This window comes from Cherax quadricarinatus, chromosome 26 (assembly GCF_038502225.1).
Source record: "Cherax quadricarinatus isolate ZL_2023a chromosome 26, ASM3850222v1, whole genome shotgun sequence".
In the NCBI taxonomy this organism is placed as follows: domain Eukaryota; kingdom Metazoa; phylum Arthropoda; class Malacostraca; order Decapoda; family Parastacidae; genus Cherax; species Cherax quadricarinatus.
Window position 1 is genome coordinate 16,399,395 of NC_091317.1, and position 26,504 is coordinate 16,425,898.

Below are 26,504 nucleotides of genomic sequence, written 5' to 3' on the forward strand. Positions count from 1 at the left end.
AATAGCAAGCGGGGTCCCTCAAGGATCAGTACTACAACAAACTCTATAGATATTTTTAAGGACCTCTCAAAGGATGACAGTATAAAAACACAAATGGGCACAGTACCGTGACTGGAACAATACACAAATAACCCGCACATAGAAGAGACAGAAAGCTTATGTAACGTGATGACAGCAACAGCATATATATATATATATATATATATATATATATATATATATATATATATATATATATATATATATATATATATATATATATATATATATATATGTCGTGCCGAATATGTAAAACTGGTCAATTAGCAAGAACTCATTTAAAATTGAGTCCTTTCTAAAATTTTCTCTTATACGTATAAAGATATATTTTTTTCATTAATGTTGATGTAAAAATTTATAATTTTGCACCAAAAGGAACTTAGAAAACTTACCTAACCTTATTATAACAAGTGCAATTTATTTTAGCCTAACCCAACTAAATATATTTTAGATTTGTTTACAATAATTTAATACTAAACAAACACAGTGAAATATATTTTTTTCGTTACGTTCAGAATGATTTTGGCGAAATTATTACATACACAAATTTTCACTTGTCCTATATGGCAAGATGAGCGTTGCTATATAAGCCAAGATCGCAAGTTCTGCCTATTCGGCACGACATATATATATATATATATATATATATATATATATATATATATATATATATATATATATATATATATATATATATATATATATATATATATGTCGTGCCGAATATGTAAAACTGGTCAATTAGCAAGAACTCACTTAAAATTAAGTCCTTTCTAAAATTTTTTGTTATACGTTTAAAGATATATTTTTTCATTAATGTTGATGTAAAAATTTATAATTTTGCACTGAAAGGAACTTAGAAAACTTACCTGACCTTATTATAACAAGCGCAATTTATTTTAGCCCAACCCAACTAAATATATTTTAGATTTGTTTACAATAATTTAATACTAAACAAACACAGTGAAATATATTTTTCTCGTTAGGTTAAGAATGATTTTGGCAAAATTATTCCATACACAAATTTTCACTTGTCCTATATGGCAAGATGAGCGTTGCTATTTAAGCCAAGATCTCAAGTTCTGCCTATTCGGCACGATATATATATATATATATATATATATATATATATATATATATATATATATATATATATATGTGTATATACGCCTTACCTGTTGTATTGTAACTAGTGTTATTTTATTATTTTAGTGTTATTATTATTATTATTATTATTATTATTATTATTATTATTATTATTATTATTATTATTATTATTATTGTTATTAAAATCTGAACACAAATTTTAATAAACCTGAAACTGACTTGAGCGGACTACCTCCGGTCTGACCCAGACATTCACATTTCCAGTGTACCTAACAAGTTTAACATATGCATAATTTACATAAGCCAGAATACGTCTGTTTACTACTCATTTTTATCGCCACCAATATCAGCACAGCCACTTAGTAAATTTAATCGGTAAATACAATTACAGAGGACGCGAAATAAATGTTTTAATTTCATAATTTAGGAAACGAATTCGAGATATAATTGGGCAATTAGCGTTCTCGTACAGTTTCTATTGCGACATTTTCCCCGACGGAGGAGTCAGTTGTTTGGCAGGACGTTACCGTTGACACGGCGGGGGATTTAGCTTGTTTAGGGAAGCGGCGTTTAACTAGTTGAGAAAAGAGAGCTGGTTAAGAAAATGGAGATTTATTTTGTTCAGTAAAGGGAGGTTTAAAGATTTTTACAAAGGAAGGTTTAGTAAAGGGAGACTTTAGTTTGTCTACTAAAGGGAGATTTTAGCTAGTTTGTTAAATCTGGGTTTAGTTAGGTTAGTAAATGAAGATTTATTTCGTTTAGGAAAGGAAGATTTTAGGTAGTTTAGCAAAGGGAGGTCATACCTAGTTAAGCAAAGGGAGATTTTATCTAGTCTAGCAAAAGGAGATTTTAGCTAGTTTAGCAGAGAGATTATAGCTAGTTAAGCAAAAGGAAACTTTAAACTAGTTTAAATAATATAACTTTTATGAAGCTACGGAGGTTCTAGCCAAACAAAAGTTTGACTATTTCCTGAAAGCGACGGAGAGAAGTTCTCAAACACCCAGGTACCTGATTCCCTCTAGGTAAATAGGGACAGCCGGTTGAATAGTTTTTCTTCTAAGCAAGTAAGCGCAAGGATACAAGAGAAGCTCGAAATGCTGTCTATTTAAACGTAAATAAACGTTTTTTTAATTGTAGGGTCGTAACAGTGCAGCGATGGAAAAGTTTAAAACATTGTTGAAATAAATATCTTCAAGTCGAAACGTTGCAGTGTGAAACGTTGGGTGCTGTAATGGCTTAGAAGTAAATGTTTATGGATTGAAACGTTTTCGCATTAAGAAATGAATATCAAAACAATGAACTTCCGTTGTTGAAAGGTTGTAGCATTTTAAACTTCTGCGAACAAGATTTTTCTTTTAAGAAAGAAGTCCAGGGGTTTTAGCAATCAACAGTAGTCAACGTTGTTTTACCAATCAACAGTAGTCAACGTTGTTTTACCAATCAACAGTAGTCAACGTTGTTTTACCAATCAACAGTAGTCAACGTTGTTTTACCAATCAACAGTAGTCAACGTTTTACCAATCAACAGTAGTCAACGTTGTTTTACCAATCAACAGTAGTCAACGTTGTTTTACCAATCAACAGTAGTCAACGTTGTTTTACCAATCAACAGTAGTCAACGTTGTTTTACCAATCAACAGTAGTCAACGTTGTTTTACCAATCAACAGTAGTCAACGTTGTTTTACCAATCAACAGTAGTCAACGTTGTTTTACCAATCAACAGTAGTCAACGTTGTTTTACCAATCAACAGTAGCCAACGTTGTTTTACCAATCAGTAGTCAGTAGTAGTCAACGTTGTTTTACCAATCAACAGTAGCCAACGTTGTTTTACCAATCAACAGTAGTAGTTTTACCAATCAACAGTAGTCAACGTTGTTTTACCAATCAACAGTCAGTCAACGTTGTTTTACCAATCAACAGTAGTCAACGTTGTTTTACCAATCAACAGTAGTCAACGTTGTTTTACCAATCAACAGTAGTCAACGTTGTTTTACCAATCAACAGTAGTCAACGCGATTTGCTACTGTTCTTCGGGTTTCGGACATTCCATTCTGGGGATACACAACATTCCCCTCAGGGAAATGTCGAACGCTAACCATGACTAGTTCCGACATTTACCTTAGGGCTAAGGTCAAAACAATACATCTTCGACGCATTTCCCTTGTTGCCTCCACCTTTCACTTAGGTCCGGTTATTTCCCTAAGGGTCGTACATTTCTTGTAGTACCTACTATTACCTTTCCCGAGTAGAGAATGATGGGAAGAAAATACAGAACTCTCACGTCTGTCTTGACTCATCTAAGGAAAAAATCATATAAGAAAGAGAGACAAAAAGAAAGGTAGCATAAGAAAAAGAGAAAGTGAGAGGTAAACATGAGTTGAAAAGGTGAGGAAAATGAGAGGAAAACAGAAAGTAAAGGGAGAAAATTAAAAAAAAAAAGAGGTATTGGAATGATAACAAAAATGGATAAGGACAAGGGTAAAGAAGTAAATAAAAAAAGATAAGAGACAAGAGTAAATGGATAAACTTAATAATATATATATATATATATATATATATATATATATATATATATATATATATATATATATATATATATGCAATAAGATCACAGAAAACAGGTGATTTCAGAATATGGAAATCAACCACTGTGAAAGCATAGAGAAATTCCAAGCGCTTTCGTGACTACTCACATTATCAAGGAACAATGATAATGTTCCTTGATAATGTGAGTAGTCACGAAACCGCTTGGAACTTCTCTATTCTTTCAAAGTGGTTGTTTTGCATATATATATATATATATATATATATATATATATATATATATATATATATATATATATATATATATATATATATATATGTATATATATACATATGTATATATATATATATATATATATATATATATATATATATATATATATATATATATATATATATATATATATATAATAATAATTAATTGCAGAACCATAGGTGGTGAGGGAATGAAGTCGATCTGATATTTTCACTTTGTGCACATTTAATCAAGAGCAAGACATGGACAAGAGTCCTCATCTCAGCGAAGAGACAGGAGTGCATCCAGAAACTCAGTCTCGTCTAACAATGGCTGGTGTGGAGAGGTGTGGAGCGGCTTCCAAGTATAGAAAAGTTGTCAAAGAATGTTTTAAGAACAGGAAATGACAGAAAGCCCATAAACCTTACAAAATCTATGCAGGTCTAGCGTATAAAACACACGTTGCAGGACAATAATCACTAATAGCCTGCCGTTTGCTTGTAGTTGAGGACCGATTTCTCCTGTGTTCCTTGCCATTGCAGCTGTCAGTACATAATCGAATTTGTTCGTATTGATGGCTGGGAAATGCTGACGTTTGACAATTCGTTTTCAGCAGCTGTTGGGAATTGGCAGTCCCATTGGTGACACTGTTGATTCTTATGGTTGCCACGATGATACTAGTTAGAGGCTGGTGGAATACCCTCATATGTGGGTATTCCAAGAAGCGTTCAACGTCATGATACTATGTATGTATGTATGTATATGCATGTACACACAACTGTTGAATTAGAATGTAGAGGCATTACTGATTTCGTAATAGAGACATGGACGAATGGAATAAAATCTCGAGTATCGTCACTGAAGCCAGAACTTTGGTTTGATTTAAAAATGGGTTGGGCAAGTACATGAATCGGTGTGAGTGGGCAGGAGGCCTACTGGCATGGACCAGGGAAATCTTATAACTGAAAAAAAGCAAATATTAAGAATACGAAAAGAGAGAAATGGTGATGACGAGGAATAAAAGAAGGCAAAAGGACACGAGTTTACAAAAAGAGGCTTCAACACATTAACTTCGAAAAAGATGACCTCAGAAGTTCAACTTTTAAGTTTTATTAATTACTTCGCTCGAATTAATACTTATGTTCCTTTTGTCAGAAAAAAAATAATTCCATTCCAGTCAGCGTTGTTGATTATATTTAAACCACATCTCGTGAATGTTGACGAGGTTAATTTTTCTCACAGCAATAATCCAAAGAAATCAGACAGTGATGTTTTCGTTATAAGAGAGGAAAATATGTTCTCTGTCTCTCTACCTCTTCTGATTATTATTGTTAAGACTTAAGTGTTTCTTCGTGGTTACGGGAGTGAGTAAGACACATGTGCTGCAGTATATGTATAAGACACATGTGCAACAGTATATGTATAAGACACATGTGCAACAGTATATGTATAAGACACATGTGCAACAGTATATGTATAAGACACATGTGCAACAGTATATGTATAAGACACATGTGCTGCAGTGTATGTATAAGACACATGTGCAACAGTATATGTATAAGACACATGTGCAACAGTATATGTATAAGACACATGTGCTGCAGTGTATGTATAAGACACATGTGCTGCAGTGTATGTATAAGACACATGTGCTGCAGTGTATGTATAAGACACATGTGCTGCAGTGTATGTATAAGACACATGTGCAGCAATGTATAAGACACATGTGCTGCAGTGTATGTATAAGACACATGTGCAGTAATGTATAAGACACAGGTACTGCAGTGTATGTATAAGACACATGTGCAGCAATATATATAGACACATGTGCTGCAGTGTATGTATAAGACACATGTGCAGCAATATATATAGACACATGTGCTGCAGTGTATGTATAAGACACATGTGCAGCAATGTATATAGACACATGTGCTGCAGTGTATGTATAAGACACATGTGCAGCAATATATATAGACACATGTGCTGCAGTGTATGTATAAGACACATGTGCAGCAATGTAGACACATGTGCTGCAGTGTATGTATAAGACACATGTGCAGCAATGTAGACACATGTGCTGCAGTGTATGTATAAGACACATGTTCAGCAATGTATGTATAAGACACATGTGCAGCAATGTATATAGACACATGTGCTGCAGTGTATATATAAGACACATGTGCAGCAATGTATATTGACACATGTGCTGCAGTGTATGTATAAGACACATGTGCAGCAATATATATAGACACATGTGCTGCAGTGTATGTATAAGACACATGTGCAGCAATATATATAGACACATGTGCTGCAGTGTATGTATAAGACACATGTGCAGCAATGTATATAGACACATGTGCTGCAGTGTATGTATAAGACACATGTGCAGCAATATATATAGACACATGTGCTGCAGTGTATGTATAAGACACATGTGCAGCAATGTAGACACATGTGCTGCAGTGTATGTATAAGACACATGTGCAGCAATGTAGACACATGTGCTGCAGTGTATGTATAAGACACATGTGCAGCAATGTATAAGACACAGGTGCTGCAATGTATGTGTAAGACACAGGTGCAGCAGTGTATAAGACACATGTGCAGCAGTGTGTGTGTAAGACACATGTGCAGCAGTGTATGTATAATACACATGTGCAGCAGTGTGTGTGTAAGACACATGTGCAGCAGTGTATGTATAAGACACATGCGCAGCAGTATGTAAGACACATGTGCAGCAGTGTATGTATAATACACATGTGCAGCAGTGTGTGTGTAAGACACATGTGCAGCAGTGTATGTATAATACACATGTGCAAGAGTGTATATGTAAGACATATGTGCAGCAGTGTATGTATAAGACACATGTGCAGCAGTGTGTAGGACACATATGCAAGAGTGTATGTGTAAGACACATGTGAGAGAATGACCACCTTAACATTAACTCTTCTTCAAGGCTAAGGGACTAACAGCCTCATACTTACCCTTCCACTGCTACTGTTAGTCTGAAGAATTATTATTATTATTATTATAATCAAGGGGAAGCGCTAAACCCGGAGGATTATACAGCGCCCGGGGGGGGGGATGTGGAAGGCATAGTCTGAAGAAGACTGCTGAGTAGGCGAAACATGCAGTAACAAGAGACCAATTACATAATCTCTCTGTCTCTCTGTCTCTCTCTCTCTCTCTCTCTCTCTCTCTCTCTCTCTCTCTCTCTCTCTCTCTCTCTCTCCCTCTCTCTCTCTCTCTCTCTCTCTCTCTCTCTCGCTCTCTCTCTCTCGCCGGTCCTTAAATTAAATTAATTTTTTGAAGTGTCAGCTCCTTTACATGAAATTACGCACTAAATTTCATACCAATTATTCCTTAATTATCCTGGAATAATAATGTCACCACTTTACACTGGGGTGACTAATGAATGCACATAATTACACTCTCGGAAATATTAGCGTTGGCAGAGCTATCTGCGTTAAATTAAATGGTTATATAATATTTCTCCATATCGCATAGACTGAAGGTCTGTATTGAGCTCTCACTCTCCAGTTGTCTGTCAGAAGAGCTTTCTATATAGCTGTCTAGCTGAACCGCTTTCTATCTCTCCAATTTTCTCTCCAATTCTCTCTCCAGCTCCTTCTATATCTCCAGCTCACTAACTTTCCTTCTAGCCAGTTCTGTCTCCAGTCATATTTGTCCAGGTATTCGTACTCTAAGTGAAGATCTCTCTCTCTCTCTCTCTCTCTCTCTCTCTCTCTCTCTCTCTCTCTCTCTCTCTCTCTCTCTCTCTCTCTCTCTCTCTCTCTCTCTCTCTCTCTCTCTCTCCAGCTTTCTATCTATCAAGCTCTCTGTCTATCCAGCTGAACACCCATCAAGCCTTCTATCTGTCCTATAATCTTTACAACCACACATCTGTCCATCTCTCAATCTGTCCAGATGAATATCTGTCTAGCTGGATCTCTGTCCAAGTAAACTCATGTCTAGTTGACACCTTTTTCCTGATTACAGAGAACTGTCATTAGATTTCAACAGTCTGTGTCTGAAATATTCATTATTTTTTCGACACAGGTTTGAAATCGCGTTAGGTGTGAAATATAAGTCGCCTCCCTGTTTGTGCCTGTTGGAATAAAAGAGAACTCTCTGTTTGTGTCTGTTGGAATAAGAGGACTCTGTGTCTGTTGAATAAAAAGAGGACTTTCTGTTTGTGTCTTGAAATTAAAGTAGATTCTCTCTGTTTGTGTCTGTTGTAATAAACGAGGACTCTCTGTTTGTGTATGTTGAATAAAAGAGGAATCACTGTTTGTGGCTTTAAATAAAAGAGGACTTCCTGTTTGTGTCTGTTGAAATAAATGAAGATTCTGTTTGTGTCTGTTGAAATAAAGTCCTCACTGTTTGCATCTCTTAAAATAACAAAACCCCGTTTATGCCTGTTAGAGTGAAAGTAGACTCCCTGTTAGTGTCTGTTGAAATATTAATAAACTTTCTGCTGGTTTCTGTTACAAGAAAACCAAAGTTAACTTTTACGTCTGTTGGAACAAAAACAGACAACCTGTTTGAGTCACCTGAAATAACAGTTAACTTACTGTTTGTCTCTGTTGAAAATATTTAATGAATATTGAGACACGATCGTTATAGTTTCGTATATAAATATACGTGTAATTCGTAAATGAATAGGCTTAATTCATATATACATACGTTTAATTCATGCACCAGGAGGCCTGGTCACAGACCGGGCCGCGGGGGCGTTGACCCCCGGAACTCTCTCCAGGTAAACTCCAGGTAAACATGTAGGTGAGATTCATGTATACGTAGATGTAATCCATTTATATGTATATGTAATGCATGTATACGTGGGTTTAACGATATAAAAATTTGTAAGTCAAATTTGGGGGAAATGATGGCATGCTCTTCACATAAGTATTTAATATCCAGATGATGATAATAATAATAATAATAATAATAATAATAATAATAATAATAATAATAATAATAATAAAGAAAATACAACTGAAAAAAAATAATTTAGGACAGCATTCTTACACAACTTACCCAACTCATCCATCTGAGAAAATGAGTCATGTTCTCTGGCTCTCACACAGAGGGATTAACTCATATTCTCTTCTCTCTCATATTCTCACTCACCTCGCCGAAAAAAAACTGCTTTTCACCGTCACTCACGTTCCTTACTCACCCCTCGGAGAAAGTGATTCATGTTCTCCGGCTTGGTGTCGACGATGATGTTGAAGATCTCCTTCTGCTTGATCTCCTTCAGGAGTTCCCTGTAGTTATAAGGTGACCCTTGTCTGATTAGGAACTCCATGTGATCCTTGGACGGTGTCCTCACTAGCTCCTGCAGCTTGATAAGTCCTGCACCGAGAATGTGTATATATATATTATATATATATATATATATATATATATATATATATATATATATATATATATATATATATATATATATATATATATATATATATATGTCTTGCCTAATAGGTAACACTATTCAATTAGCAATAACTCATTTAAAATTACGTTCTTTCTAAAAATTTTCTCTTGAACGTTTAAAGATATATTTTTTTAACTTATGTTAATTTAAAAAATAATAATTTTGTACCAAAAGAACCTTAAAAATTACCTAACCTTATTATAACAAGCGCAATTTAATTTAGCCTTATCCAACTAAATATATTTTAGATAAGTTTACAGTAATTTAACAGTCAACAAACACAATAAAATATATGGAAATAAATGGTATAAAATACCGACACAATGGCAATATAAACACAAATGCAGTATAATGTGATCCTTTATTGACTACGTTTCGCCCACACAGTGGGCTTTTTCAAGTCACAAACAGAACTACCTGGGGTGGAAGGAACGCGAGTATTTATAGTCCAGCTGAGGTCAGGTGAAGAATGCTGCATCTGATGATGTACCGAGTTGGGTTGTAGAGTCTAAAAACTTGGGTAGCTTGGAAAGGAGACTGGACAAGTTTGTGAGCAGACCTTCTACAGTGTTCTTATGTGGGATAGCGATGAAGAAGTTTCTTGGCAAGTGGTTCAGCTATGTTGTAGAAGCCACTATTCTGGTTGAAGTTGTCGGATATAGAAATAAGTGATGATTCCAGGATTCTTCGGTATTGAGTGTTGTCTTCTGTGGCGATAAGTCTTGAGTTTCTGTAGTTTATCAAGTGGTTGTGTGAATTACGGTGTTGTACGCAGGCATTCCTTGTGTCGTCAGACCTGCTTGCGTATTGGTGTTCTGAAATACGTGTTTGGAGGTCCCTTGATGTTTCGCCCACGTATAACTTGTTGCAGTCATTACAAGGGATTATGTAGTTCTGTTTGTGACTTGAAAAAGCCCACTGTGTGGGCGAAACGTAGTCAATAAAGGATCACATTATACTGCATTTGTGTTTATATTGCCACAATAAAATATATTTTTCTTCGTTAGGGTCAGAATGATTTTTGCGAAATTATTGCATACACAAATTTTCACTTGTCCTATATCGGCAAGATGAGTGTTGCTATTTAAGCCAAGATCGCAAGTTCTGCCTATTCGGCACGACATATATATATATATATATATATATATATATATATATATATATATATATATATATATATATATATATATATATATATATATATATGTATATAAATATAGGGAGGTACCACCTCTAGAACTGTTATAGGGACCCTCATCCTCAGAGAAAAGAATAAACTGGCTTCAGAGAAAACTCAAGGTTCTCCCTGAAGCTGTTTGAGAATTTTCTCCTACCACCCCCTGTATTTTATGTATTTTTATTTAAAGACAAAATACATTGACAAAACATTCACAAAAATACGATAGAAAGTCAAACAACATAGGTAACTCAGAGCTACATCTCGAATACTTGGTCCAGCTCCCCGGCGGTGGGCCGCGTGCCCAGAATGCTGCAGGCATTTCCTCTCTGGATTGCAACACTGAGTCTCTGAAAGAGGAAGCTGGTCGCCCTGTGGTTCTTGGTTTCCATGATGAGCTTTTCACCCAGCTCTATTAGGAACTTTAGAGCACACTTGCCCCATGCTCCAAGGGTCTCCGACCCTATTGGGATGAAGTTATAGCAAGGGGGAAGGTCTTCATATTTGCGGATCTTCTGGGTCTCCCTGTGGCTGGCAGCTCCACCCCCTTCCACTACAGAGTATGGCAAGTAGGTGTCTGCCAATGTGGCGGCACAGGTGTAGTCCCAGGCAATCTGCTTTCAATCCTTCCAAGGTAGCATAGTGGGTCCATCTGGACGCTTTTGACTTCCGTCAGACCTCTGCACTTGGGGTTCCCGTTGAGCTGGGCAACGGGCTGTGGCGAGGCTTCTCTTTATGATGTCATTGACCTCCTCATGCCTGGCATACTTCCCTTCTGCTGTGTGACACACGAGACCATGAAGTCCGAATTGATCAGCTGTCGCCCTGCCGCAAATACACCTATGTTCGGTGAGGATGGGGGCGGCTAGGCGAAGAGCAACACCAATCCGAATAGCCTGTGGGTCTAGTCGAGTGCCCAAGGAGGAATTGGGAACAGCAAACAGGAAATCTCCTGAGTGTGGTGCCTTCACTGCCAGTAGACGAGCTTTGTCCTTTCCTGAGGCGTTGGGGAGCATTGTGTTGGCGATTTTTTCCATGATCGGTTTGTCCCAGTGGGACTGTTTGTGTTCTTTGGGAGGAGCTGGTCTACTGGAGGAATCTGTAAGGGTGTCCCACCGAATCGCTGCTTCAGTAAACCTGGGGTCTTGAGCTCCTACCATGTCTCTCAAGCGTTCGGGAACAATCTTCTTGACTAAAGCACTGGAAGCCAAACATGAAGACAGAAAAGCAGGTAAAGCAACATGCGTTGCTTTGCGCACCCCTATACCTCCCAGTCGTACTGGGAGGGTTGCCTGATCCCATTGCTCATCCTCTAGTGACAGGTTCAGTGCCTTCTTAAGGGTTGACCTCAGGTGTGCGTCATATTCGTCGAGTGTTGGGTTGTCAAAAGAGGGTGCACACCTGAGGAAGTAAGTGAGTCTTGGAATAGTAAGGCACCTTGTGAGGAGATACAGAGCATCATGGGCATCAAGATTGCTTATTCTCTCCTCCATTCTCATCAGGTCATTCAATTTGTCCTTGAGAACTGTGTCGATGGCCTGGTGACCCAGCGGTTCTCCCAGGAGGGTACTGTTGGACGGAGTGGTAGTAGAGACTTCTGGGAGGATTCTTCGCACAGCATTGATTACTTCCTGGTTCGCTGTGATGATTTCACACTTGGAGGGATTGAGGATGAGTCCCAAGTCTTCTCCCTGTGTTTTCACCAGTTGTAGGTCCTCTACCAGGGACTCTTCAGTACCTGCCAGAGTGCCATCATGCAGGTACCAGATGTTGAGCTCGCTGCGCAGACTGGAAGTTAGTTCTCTTACTGCCAAGCAGAAGAGAAGCGGAGCTAGTGGGTCACCCTGCTGAACACCTGATGAGAGAATTTCATGTTCTCCAAACAAAAGAATTGAGGGTTTGCTGTAGCCAGCTGAGATGAAGGGAAAAAGACTGGGGAAGCGATCCCGAACAGCTGGCAAGACAGCATCTCTCTTTACCATATTAAAGGCATTTCTAAAATTAAGTTTGACTACAGCCTTGTCATATATATATATATATATATATATATATATATATATATATATATATATATATATATATATATATATATATATATATGTATATATGTATATATGTATGTATATATAGTATATATATATAGCATGTATAGTCCCTTTATATAAAGGGAAGGGGGACATAAGAGATTGTAAAAATTATAGAGGAATAAGTTTACTGAGTATACCAGGAAAAATGTATGGTAGGGTTATAATTGAAAGAATTAGAGGTAAGACAGAATGTAGGATTGTGGATGAGCAAAGAGGTTTTAGAGTGGGTAGGGGATGTGTAGATCAAGTGTTTACATTGAAGCATGTATGTGAACAGTATTTAGATAAAGGTAGGGAAGTTTTTATTGCATTTATGGATTTAGAAAAGGCATATGATAGAGTGGATAGGGGAGCAATGTGGCAGATGTTGCAAGTATATGGAATAGGTGGTAAGTTACTAAATGCTGTAAAGAGCTTTTATGAGGATAGTGAGGCTCAGGTTAGGGTGTGTAGAAGAGAGGGAGATTACTTCCCGGTAAAAGTAGGTCTTAGACAGGAATGTGTAATGTCACCATGGTTGTTTAATATATATACATATACATATATATTTATATATACATATACGTATATATAAATATATATATATATATATAGATGGGGTTGTAAAAGAAGTAAATGCTAGGGTGTTAGGGAGAGGGGTGGGATTAAATTATGGGGAATCAAATACAAAATGGGAATTGACACAGTTGCTTTTTGCTGATGATACTGTGCTTATGGGAGATTCTAAAGAAAAATTGCAAAGGTTGGTGGATGAGTTTGGGAGTGTGTGTAAAGGTAGAAAGTTGATAGTGAACATAGAAAAGAGTAAGGTGATGAGGGTATCAAATGATTTAGATAAAGAAAAATTGGATATCAAATTGGGGAGGAGGAGTATGGAAGAAGTGAATGTTTTCAGATGCTTGGGAGTTGACGTGTCGGCGGATGGATTTATGAAGGATAAGGTTAATCATAGAATTGATGAGGGAAAAAAGGTGAGTGGTGCATTGAGGTATATGTGGAGACAAAAAAACGTTGTCTTTGGAGGCAAAGAAGGGAATGTATGAAAGTATAGTAGTACCAACACTCTTATATGGGTTTGAAGCTTGGGTTGTGAATGCAGCAGCGATGAGGCGGTTGGATGCAGTGTAGATGGCCTGGCTAAGGGCAATGTGCTGTGTAAATATTATGCAGAAAATTCGGAGTGTGGAAATTAGGAGAAGGTGTGGCGTTAATAAAAGTATTAGTCAGAGGGCTGAAGAGGGGTTGTTGAGGTGGTTTGGTCATTTAGAGAGAATGGATCAAAGTAGAATGACAGGGAGAGCATTTAAATCTGTAGGGGAAGGAAGGCGGTGTAGGTGCCGTCCTCGAAAAGGTTAGAAGGAAGGGGTAAGGGAGGTTTAGTGGGCGAGGGGCTTGGACTTCCAACAGGCGTGCATGAGCGTGTTCGATAAGAGTAAATGGAGACGAATGGTATTTGGAACCTGACGATCTGTTGGAGTGTGAGCAGGGTAATATTTAGTGAAGGGATTCAGTGAAACCGGTTATTTTTATATAGCCGGACTTGAGTCTTGGAAATGGGAAGTACAATGCCTGCACTTTAAAGGAGGTGTTCGGGATAATAGCAGTTTGGAGGGATATGTTGTGTCTCTTCATACGTATATGCTTCTAAACTGTTGTGTTCTGAGCACCTCTGCAAAAACAGTGATTATGTGTGAGTGAGGTGAAAATATTGAATGATGAAAGCATTTTCTTTTTGGGTCACCCTGCCTCGGTGGGAGACGGCCGACTTGTTAAATTTATATATATATATATATATATATATATATATATATATATATATATATATATATATATATATATATATATATATATGTCGTGCCGAATATGTAAAACTGGTCAATTAGCAAGAACTCATTTAAAATTAATTCCTTTATGAAATTTTCTCTTATACGTTTAAAGATATATTTTTTCATTAATGTTAATGTAAAAATTTTTAATTTTGCACCATAAGAATCTTAGAAAACTTACCTTACCTTATTTTAAGAACAGCAATTTATTTTAGCCTAACCCAACTAAATATATTTTAAATACGTTTACAATAATTTAATACTAAACAAACACAATGAAATATATTTTTTTTCGTTAGGTTTAGAATGATTTTGGTGAAATTATTGCATACACAAATTTTCAATTGTCCTTTATGGCAAGATGAGCGTTGCTATTTAAGCCAAGATAGCAAGTTCTGCCTATTCGGCACGACATACATATATATATATATATACATGTATATATATATATATATATATATATATATATATATATATATATATAATATATATATATATATATATATATTATCTTAATAGTTCTTAATAGTTCTTGGTCTTATTAATTTTCCTTTTATATCCATGGGGAAGTGGAATAAGAATCTTTCCTCCGTAAGCCATGCGTGTTGTAAAAGTCAACTAAAATGCCGGGAACAATGGGCTAGTAACCCCTTTTCCTGTAAAGATTACTAAAAAGAATAAGAAGAAGAAAATTGTCAAAGTGGGAAGTCTGAATGTGCGTGGATGTTGTGCAGATGATAAGAAAGAGATGATTGTGGATGTTATGAATGAGAAGAAGCTGGATGTCCTGGCTTTAAGTGAAACAAAGCTGAAGGGGGTGGGAGAGTTTCAGTGGAGAGGAATAAATGGGATTAGGTCAGGGGTTTCAAATAGAGTTAGAGCTAAAGAAGGAGTAGCAATAATGTTGAAGGATAAGCTATGGCAGGAAAAGAGGGACTATAAATGTATTAATTCAAGGATTATGTGGAGTAAAATAAAGATTGGATGTGAAAAGTGGGTTATAATAAGCGTGTATGCACCTGGAGAAGAGAGAAGTGTAGAGGAGAGAGAGAGATTTTGGGAAATGTTGAGTGAATGCGTGGGGAGTTTTGAATCAAGTGTGAGAGTAATGGTGGTTGGGGATTTTAATGCTAAAGTGGGTAAAAATGTTATGGAGGGAGTAGTAGGTAAATTTGGGGTGCCAGGGGTAAATGTAAATGGGGAGCCTTTAATTGAGCTATGTGTAGAAAGAAATTTGGTAATAAGTAATACATATTTTATGAAAAAGAGGATAAATAAATATACAAGGTATGATGTAGCACGTAATGAAAGTAGTTTATTAGATTATGTATTGGTGGATAAAAGGTTGATGGGTAGGCTCCAGGATGTACATGTTTATAGAGGGGCAACTGATATATCGGATCATTATTTAGTTGTAGCTACAGTTAGAGTAAGAGGTAGATGGGAAAAGAGGAAGGTGGCAACAACAAGTAAGAGGGAAGTGAAAGTGTATAAACTAAGGGAGGAGGAAGTTCGGGTGAGATATAAGCGACTATTGGCAGAAAGGTGGGCTAGTGCAAAGATGAGTAGTGGGGGGGTTGAAGAGGGTTGGAATAGTTTTAAAAATGCAGTATTAGAATGTGGGGCAGAAGTTTGTGGTTATAGGAGGGTGGGGGCAGGAGGAAAGAGGAGTGATTGGTGGAATGATGAAGTAAAGGGTGTGATAAAAGAGAAAAAGGTAGCTTATGAGAGGTTTTTACAAAGCAGAAGTGTTATAAGAAGAGCAGAGTATATGGAGAGTAAAAGAAAGGTAAAGAGAGTGGTGAGAGAGTGCAAAAGGAGAGCAGATGATAGAGTGGGAGAGGCACTGTCAAGAAATTTTAATGAAAATAAGAAAAAATTTTGGAGTGAGTTAAACAAGTTAAGAAAGCCTAGGGAAAATATGGATTTGTCAGTTAAAAACAGAGTAGGGGAGTTAGTAGATGGGGAGATGGAGGTATTGGGTAGATGGCGAGAATATTTTGAGGAACTTTTAAATGTTAAGGAAGAAACAGAGGCAGTAATTTCATGCACTGGTCAGGGAGGTATACCATCTTTTAGGAGTGAAGAAGAGCAGAATGTAAGTGTGGGGGAGGTACGTGAGGCATTACGTAAAATGAAAGGGGGTAAAGCAGCTGGAACTGATGGGATCATGACAGAAATGTTAAAAGCAGGGGGGGATATAGTGTTGGAGTGGTTGGTACTTTTGTTTAATAAATGTATGAAAGAGGGGAAGGTACCTAGGGATTGGCAGAGAGCATGTATAGTCCCTTTATATAAAGGGAAAGGGGACAAAAGAGACTGTAAAAATTATAGAGGAATAAGCTTACTGAGTATACCAGGAAAAGTGTACGGTAGGGTTATAATTGAAAGAATTAGAGGTAAGACAGAATGTAGGATTGCGGATGAGCAAGGAGGTTTTAGAGTGGGTAGGGGATGTGTAGATCAGGTGTTTACATTGAAGCATATATGTGAACAGTATTTAGATAAAGATAGGGAAGTTTTTATTGCATTTATGGATTTAGAAAAGGCATATGATAGAGTGGATAGAGGAGCAATGTGGCAGATGTTGCAAGTATATGGAATAGGTGGTAAGTTATTAAATGCTGTAAAGAGTTTTTATGAGGATAGTGAGGCTCAGGTTAGGGTGTGTAGAAGAGAGGGAGACTACTTCCCGGTAAAAGTAGGTCTTAGACAGGGATGTGTAATGTCACCATGGTTGTTTAATATATTTATAGATGGGGTTGTAAAGGAAGTAAATGCTAGGGTGTTTGGGAGAGGGGTGGGATTAAATTATGGGGAATCAAATTCAAAATGGGAATTGACACAGTTACTTTTTGCTGATGATACTGTGCTTATGGGAGATTCTAAAGAAAAATTGCAAAGGTTAGTGGATGAGTTTGGGAATGTGTGTAAAGGTAGAAAGTTGAAAGTGAACATAGAAAAGAGTAAGGTGATGAGGGTGTCAAATGATTTAGATAAAGAAAAATTGGATATCAAATTGGGGAGGAGGAGTATGGAAGAAGTGAATGTTTTCAGATACTTGGGAGTTGACGTGTCGGCGGATGGATTTATGAAGGATGAGGTTAATCATAGAATTGATGAGGGAAAAAAGGTGAGTGGTGCGTTGAGGTATATGTGGAGTCAAAAAACGTTATCTATGGAGGCAAAGAAGGGAATGTATGAAAGTATAGTAGTACCAACACTCTTATATGGGTGTGAAGCTTGGGTGGTAAATGCAGCAGCGAGGAGACGGTTGGAGGCAGCGGAGATGTCCTGTTTAAGGGCAATGTGTGGTGTAAATATTATGCAGAAAATTCGGAGTGTGGAAATTAGGAGAAGGTGTGGAGTTAATAAAAGTATTAGTCAGAGGGCAGAAGAGGGGTTGTTGAGGTGGTTTGGTCATTTAGAGAGAATGGATCACAGTAGAATGACATGGAAAGCATATAAATCTATAGGGGAAGGAAGGCGGGGTAGGGGTCGTCCTCGAAAGGGTTGGAGAGAGGGGGTAAAGGAGGTTTTGTGGGTAAGGGGCTTGGACTTCCAGCAAGCGTGCGTGAGCGTGTTAGATAGGAGTGAATGGAGACGAATGGTACTTGGGACCTGACGATCTGTTGGAGTGTGAGCAGGGTAATATTTAGTGAAGGGATTCAGGGAAACCGGTTATTTTCATATAGTCGGACTTGAGTCCTGGAAATGGGAAGTACAATGCCTGCACTTTAAAGGAGGGGTTTGGGATATTGGCAGTTTGGAGGGATATGTTGTGTATCTTTATATGTTTATGCTTCTAGACTGTTGTATTCTGAGCACCTCTGCAAAAACAGTGATAATGTGCGAGTGTGGTGAAAGTGTTGAATGATGATGAAAGTATTTTCTTTTTGGGGATTTTCTTTCTTTTTTGGGTCACCCTGCCTCGGTGGGAGACGGCCGACTTGTTATATATATATATATATATATATATATATATATATATATATATATATATATATATATATATATATATATATATATATAAACTCTAGTTGATAATTCAACATGCAGAAATAAGAGACAAAGAACAGGTAAATGATGGGATAATAGGGATGATGTCTAATAGGGATGGAGTTGACGAGTGATAGTGTGTAAATGATGGATGACTTAACAACTGCTTCCAGCTGACAGACGTTCAATGACAGTGTATTAATACTTGTGAAGGGCTAATATTCCAAGGAATCACATCTACCTTCCCGGGAGCTTCCCCGTCATGATCTGGAAGACAGAACTCACCTAGGTCCTCCTCGTAGATGATAGCAACTTGAGTCCAGTTCAGGAAGGTCATGACATCTTGGAAGGCCCTGTTGAGCACCTCGTGGCTCGGGTGGAGATTGATGGAGAACTCCTTGTACTCAGGTTCGAGGTCGAGGCGAGCCTCCAGGTGAGGTATATCAAGGGCGTCGCAGATGGACTGGATGTGTGACCCTAGGAGAGGATCTGAGGGACCAAACACAGCTTGTACACCGAAGTAGATCTGCTCGCATGCTGTTGAGGGAGACACACGTGGTTAATGATGCTGTGGGGGAGAGACACGGGGTTAATGGTGCTGTGGGGGAGAGACACGTGGTTAATGATACTGTGGGGGAGAGACACGGGGTTAATGGTGCTGTGGGGGAGACACACATGGTTAATGATGCTGTGGGGGAGAGGCACGTGGTTAATAACGCTGTGGGGGAGACACACACGTGGTTAATGATGATGTAGAGGAGCTACACGTGGTTAATGATGCTGTGGGGGAGAGACACGGGGTTAATGATACTGTGGGGGAGAGACACGGGGTTAATGGTGCTGTGGGGGAGACACACATGGTTAATGATGCTGTGGGGGAGAGAGAGGCACGTGGTTAATAACGCTGTGGGGGAGACACACACGTGGTTAATGATGATGTAGAGGAGCTACACGTGGTTAATGATGCTGGGGAGAAACACTTTGTTAGTGATTCTGGGGGAGAGATACGTTGTTAGTAATACTGATTTAGTAATACTGTGAGGGAGACACACGTGGTTATGTAATGCTGTGGGGGAGACACGGGTGGTTATGTAATGCTGTGGGGAGACTAACTGTTTAGTTATTGATGCTTTAGGAGAGGAGACAAGTGGTTTAATTAGAGATGCTATGGAAAGAGATAAAATTAGGTTTGCTTAGAGATGCTGTGGGAAAGAGATACGTAGTTTAGTTAGAGACGCTGTGGAGAAGAGACACCTGGTTTAGTTAGAAATGCTGTGGAGAAGAGACACGTGGTTTACTTGGAGATGCTATAGGAAAGAAACACGTGGTTTAGTTAGAGATGCTGTGGGCAGAGATATATGTGGTTTAATTACAGAAATGCATTCCTAAGTTAGTGTGCTCGAATTTCGCTAAGAATAAACTTTAGGCCCATTCTATAAAACTTTACATACTTGCAGAAGAACATTAAGCTTTTGCAAGAGAACTTTATTGCTGTTGGTGCCAGAGATCATGTCTCCGTCTCAAGAAGAGATCATTTTTCTCTCTAGCTGACGTGAGATACTGACTTTCCGCTTCCCATCACTCACGCCATATTGTATGCATTTCCTGATGGTGCGGCTGTCACTCACCCAGGCGACACACACACACACACACACACACACACACACACACACACACACACACACACACACACACACACACACACACACCTTGGAATGTTGCTCTAGTTTCAGGCTGGTTGAAAGTGGAATGACTGGGATGAGGCAATGGTGGAGGCATACTCATTGCACAGCTTCAAGAAAAGATATAACGTGATAAGCCACAAGAAGTCAGCAATCAGTGATGCCGATCGAAGAGGTCTAGGAGGCGGGGCCAGGAGCTGAGTATCGATCCCCGCTCACACAGTGAACAGGGATCGACCCACGCATGAGATAAAACGGTGAATTCACACTCAGGCTCTGAGTGTGAGCTCACTCACACAGACAACAGTGGTGAGTGAGGAAGCGTCAGAGTAGGCGAGTACCACAAGGTCACGCACTAGTGCCCGTACTGTTTCTCACATACGTTAACTGTCTATCTGCGGGCCCTCAGTCATATGTATTTTTGTTTATTTTCATATTACACATATGCAAAAGGTAACACCAGGAGGACGCAAACACACTTCAAGCAGACCAGGACATGCTAGAATATTAGTCAGATAATTGACTTCTTGAGTTCAACCCTAATAAATTCAAGTTAATGAGGATCGGAGGATTAGAAAGAGCAACAATGAAGCTCAGGGAAGAGGATAGAAACGGCTTTTATAAAGAAAAGAAAAGGACGTGGAAGTCATGAGAAATATATCACTAGCTTAGCACACAAACATGTTAACATCTACAACTTACACGAGCCTGACAGAACCCACAACAGTATTTAGTAACCTAAAAAAATTACACACTACTTAAATAAGACCCATCATGGAGTACACAGCCCCAGCTTGGAGCCTCCCCCACATGGCAGAGTATGTGCAGAAGAGTCAGAGGTTACTATCTTTCCTAATCCATCCTTCGCTTCATTTTAACACGAACAACAACACCGAAGGACGAAAAACTATTCTAAAGCCAAACACATCCACCACCTGTTACCCTCTGAGCGGAGATGACCTGCTCCTCTACATACATCACACTTGTTGTTGTTGTTGTTGTTGAAGATTGGCCGGTATTATCGCCCGGCCCGGGCCTTTTCCAAGAGGTGGCCCGGTCTTGGCTCCCTGTCGAGGGAGTGTCTCGGACCAATGTCTGCCATGGGAGAAGGTACAAGTAACTCATAGGTGCATAGCTTCTTCCTCGGAGGAAGAAGCTATGCACCTTATACGTCACACTGTTCCAGGCCACCTATACAAATTAACTACAACGTAAATAACCTCAAAACATGGTTAAAACATGAATGGACACATGTTCCGCATGTGTTTAATTCTTCAACATGTCCATGCCAATGTTCGCACCTGCGCCGATGCACGACACAGTGAAGTACTTACATTCTGTTTATGTAATCTGTTGCCGCTGTTCACTCATTCGACTACTTGCGTGCATATAGGCGTCTGTAAAGACTGTACAAACATTACGTTAATGCTATATACATAATTAGTTGCTACTAGTAGTACACTTACGTACACTGCATCATACCTCTGTACATAACACTATGCACGTAAATGGAAGGCAATAAAAACAGAGGAAACATTGGTTATATTGACCCAGTATTCAATAAAATGTTCCTAGGTTATATGATATCTTATCTCTCTAAAAGAAGCTTCAGGTGGCATGTGGTGGGCAGCAAATCCATGCTGCCTTTATTGAAACGAATTCCTGGAGAATTTGTATTAGAATAAATCACACAGGTTTAGCGCTTTACATTAATAATAATTATAATATTAAAATAATAATAATAATAATAATAATAATAATAATAATAATAATAATAATAATAACAAAAATATTAAAAGTAATAATGATAATACTATCATACGAAAAGTTAACATTGTCTTCTCACTCCCTATTCCAAAAAAAAAAAAACATTCGTATTAGACTTTCCTACCTCTTTCTCTATTAGCTCTCTCCTTTCCACTATCTATTCTCTCCTTTTGCTATCTATCCTTTCCTTTTACTATCTCTCCTTCCCTTCCCTCCATCCACCTCTACCCCTTCATCTCCCTCTCGCTGACAGCTTCACCATTTGCAATTTAAGACTGAATTTCTTACGTCGTGATTGAAAGGCTCCCTTACGACTCATTTTACCATCAATTCCCACTCGATTTTTACCTTTCGTGTTGATTTCCTATTAATTGTAACAGTTCATAAATCTTCTTTGCTGGGAAATGGGAGGAAATGAAATGTAAGGAAATGGAAGGAGAGGAAATGAGAAGAAATGGACGGGAAGGGGAGTGAAATGATAAGGAGCAAATGTACTCTAGGTGTATATACAATATGATGCACACCTGTGTATGTACGGAGATACATACACCTCTCAGTGTGCATTTTAATTGGGACAGTGATGAAATAAGACATCTGGAAAATTAATGTTTATTTGAAAAATACACGGTAATGATATGACAGAGAATTGATATAATAAGAGACATGACTACCCTTTGCTTTTATAAGCATTGCAACACATTGAATACATTTTGGGAAGTTCTTCATCGTAGTACCAGGTCCTAATAACAGCAGCAGTTATTTTCTTTACAGTTGAACAGTCCTGTTTCGCGATCCTGCGTTTGGTTATTGTCCATAGATTCTCGACTGGGTTGAGGTCAGGAGAGTTTCCTGGCGAATTTAGTACGCTTAGCCCACTCCGAAAAATATCAACACTTCTGGGAGTGTGGTATGGAACAAGATCCTGCTGGATAATGCCTTCTCCATCAGGAAAGTCTCTATCCACAATGGGAAGCAAATGAGTTGCCAGGATTGCCTTGTATTTGCCACTATTCAACAATATCAAGCCTTTAACAGTAAAAGTACCCCAAAACATTTTAAGAGGGTGTTTTGGCGCTTGTTGAATGTGTCCGTTCCTAAGAAGTTCGACTTTGCCCGTCTTCTACTACAGATCTGTATCCATGTATTTCAAAATGTACCTCATCTGAGAATACAATTTTCTTCCATTCATTTGTCGTCCATCCCTTATGATCGATTGCCCACCGCAGCCGTGTTTTCTTCATAGTAGAAGTCTGGCAGTTCTGCCAGCTTCAAGGAGCCTTGGCTGAGCAGTTGAAGAATCAACATTTACGCCAGCTGAAGCCAAATCTCTCTGCAGATCTTTGTTGGTTTTCTTGGGATCCTTCACACTATTTCTTATGATAATCTTGTCATCATGAGGTGTTGTCTTGTGTTTTCCTCCACATCTTCGACGCTGCGCTCCACAATCACCAGTGTCGTCAGCTCTCTTCATAATCCGACCAACAGTTGACTTTGCTAGGTTCAAATTTTCGGTGATCTGTCTGATGCTCAAATCAGCATAATTTCTAAAAGCTAAAATACTTCTACACTTCCTAGGTGTAACATTCATCATGAATTTCAGCAGTAATCATGACATGAAGGGGAGAATTTGGCGAAACCACATTCACTCAAAGAGCACGCTTGCAGGAATATCCTTACAGAACAACATTCGTTGTAGCACTGACGAGAGTCGCAGGGTAGCACCACAGCTGAATGGTTCCCAGAAGTCGGTAGCAAACTCTTCGGAAAAGAAAAGAACCCAAACTACATTAATTAAGCCGGAGACTAAGACATATTATAGGATAATCACAAAATTTACTCCTTTCGCAATTAATCTGCACACTACAATGAGAGATTCACGCATTTCTCAGGGTACATACCCTGAGAGGTATACATCTGTCAGTGAATATTCACTAAGAGATTTACACCCTTTAGTGAATATACAGTGAGAGACAACGGCGGATATGTCAAACTTTGTGATCAACATCGACAAGCAAGTGAATAACACACGTATGTGATTATAAAGCTGTGTATTGAGAAATAAGGAGTACTACTGCAGGCCTATTGGCCCAATCTAGTCGATTCCCTGTCACACCTCAGCGCAAGTCATACCACAGCACAAGAACTTATTGATACGTACTTTAAGTTAGGAGAAAAATCATACGAGTATATATATTCTATATCCTCGTGTGTATGATAAGAATGCAGGAAGAACTCAGTGTTGACATGATCGAGGTATTCTTTCACCTGTTACTTCCTGACGGATGATTTCTCCTATCATTCGTGAAAGAATTTTAAACTACCTATTTTTTCCTCTCCGTGTAAATTGAATTGATTAATTTTCCTTTGAAAAATCATACGAAGTTTGTGTTAAGGTGTGAAATTAACTTGTGATTCATAGACGACAAGTCGTACGCTTCAAGTTTTTTTGGGGGGGGCAGAAAAATCATATTTTTGTGACCATTTTGAAACCTAAATTAGTATATAAGTTTTTATACTTGTTAAAAATTTACTCAGATGACAAGAAGTTTTCTTTTACTATGTAAATCATAAGCAATTTGTGTTAAGGCAGGACATTTCTTCTGTGGGAGAGAGAGAGTTAGAGAGACAGAATCCGTCATCACAGCAGCTGACCCGGGCTGGCTGGTGACCTGTCTGATCCCTGGCTATATGATGTGATTATCTTTCCTCTTTGGCTTGAGTTGGTTTTATTGCCTTCGATCAGGGTAGTGAGGCGAGGTGTGTGTGTGTGTGTGTGTGTGTGTGTGTGTGTGTGTGTGTGTGTGTGTGTGTGTGTGTGTGTGTGTGCGTGTGTGTGTGTGTGCGTGTCGGCACGTGTCTCTCCCTCAGCATCGTGTTTCTGCTTTCCCTCAGCAGCGTGTTTCTGCTTCCCCTCAGCAGCGTGTCTCTGCTTCCTCTCCAGAGCGTGTTTCTACTTCCCCTCAGCAGCGTGTTTCTACTTCCCCTCAGCAGCGTGTTTCTACTTCCCCTCAGCAGCGTGTTTCTGCGTACCCTCAGCAACGTCTATCTCAGCCGAGCAAACACTACATTGTTACTTATCAAACAAAACATTGCCGTACACTTAAACGGTAAACAATTCTGTCTCCAGGTTAAAAATTAACGTTCATTGGTGCTATGAGACGACAACAAAACAGCTGTTGTTTTGTTTGTGATCTGAAGTAACTTAGAAATCCGACAAGTTCAAGAATGAGACACTTTGCGCAACATTTGGAAATTTTTATCTAGGCAACGTTTCGCCAGCCAGTGGCTTCTTCAGTCCCATCCAGAGAAGAACGGTGGTAGATGAGGAGGAGTCTGAGGTAGTCAGTCCATCAGCTTGGAGTCACTGTGTTCAGTGCATAAATCTTGATGGACTGAACACAACGACTCAAAACTGAGGGAGTGATTACCTCAAACTCCTCCTCATCTATCACCGTTCTTCTCTGTATCAGACTGAAGAAGCCACTGGCAGGCGAAACGCTTCTTCGATAAAGCTTTCCAAATGCTGCACAAGTGTCTCATTCTTTATCTGTTTCTTTACTTGGCAAACACCATCCCTGTAGCTACAGTGTATATATTAGCCAACTAATTAACAAAGATCGTATTTTCTCATTAACTGATGTGCGATACAGTGCCCTCTGTAATTAGGAATCATACAGCGTCTCCGTCGGCTATTCTGACCACAGCTGCAAAATTCAGCACCGCCAGTATATGGTTATTGCCAAATATTTCGGGAGCTCCCCGCCTGTCAACACCTGGAAATGGATGTGCCAATCAGAGGCGGTTGCTTCCATTACCTGGGTTATGATTGGCGCAGAGGGAGGAGGAGGAGGAGGGCAAGTCGTATGTCATGTCAACCCGACTTAGGGGAAACTGAAATGTAAATACGATACAAGCAAGTGGAATAAGATGCTTATTTAATGTCTGGTAGTGTTAGGTCTTTGTGACAGAAATGTGTATGTGTGTGTTTGTGTGTGATGGGAAAAGAAAAAAAAAACAGAAATCACAGGATAAACGCAAGAGGAACAAGGTATAAAATAAAACACGAGAGAAATGAGGAAAAAAAGGAAAATGAATGACACAGGTGTAAAGAGGACATGATAGTGGCACCTTTGTCACTGGGGATGGCCCTGATCTGGCACTTAACTGTGTTTCCATACCGTGACCCTCGTAACCTCGTGGTGATAAGGGCAACATAGATGACATTATTAAGGTCAGTATTACTTTTTTGGGGGAAGAGATGGGGAAGGGATGGGGAGGTGGGGAAGGGATGGGGAGGTGGGGAAGGGATAGGGAGGTGAGGAAGGAATGTGGAGGTGGAGAAGAAATGTTGGAGGGGTGGGGAAGGAGAGGTGAGTAAGTGAAGAGAGGAGAGGTAAGGGGAGTGGAAATGAAGACAGGTGATGGAAAATGAAAGGAGAGGAGAGAAGGAAGAATGAGAAAGACGGGGGGGAGGGGGGGAGGAAGCAGACTTGAGGAGGAGGGAGGAGAGGAGGAGAGTGTGTTGTCATGGAAGGGATCGTAAATACGAACCAGGTGTCGCAGTGACCTCGGCGGATGATCTTAAGGTCGTGGTGGTAGTCA

The 26,504-nt window shown here is 38.8% G+C and overlaps 1 protein-coding gene across 1 annotated transcript in view; it reads right to left on the reverse strand.

Annotated features, from left to right (window-relative positions):
* Window positions 1–26,504, reverse strand: part of LOC128691647 (glutamate receptor ionotropic, kainate 2) — a gene marked incomplete in the record, with an annotated part of 245,304 nt that overhangs the window by 115,776 nt on the left and 103,024 nt on the right. The window contains 2 exon segments of the mRNA XM_070088820.1: window positions 9,110–9,285; window positions 18,739–18,990. Coding sequence (XP_069944921.1) covers window positions 9,110–9,285; window positions 18,739–18,990 — 428 coding nt within the window.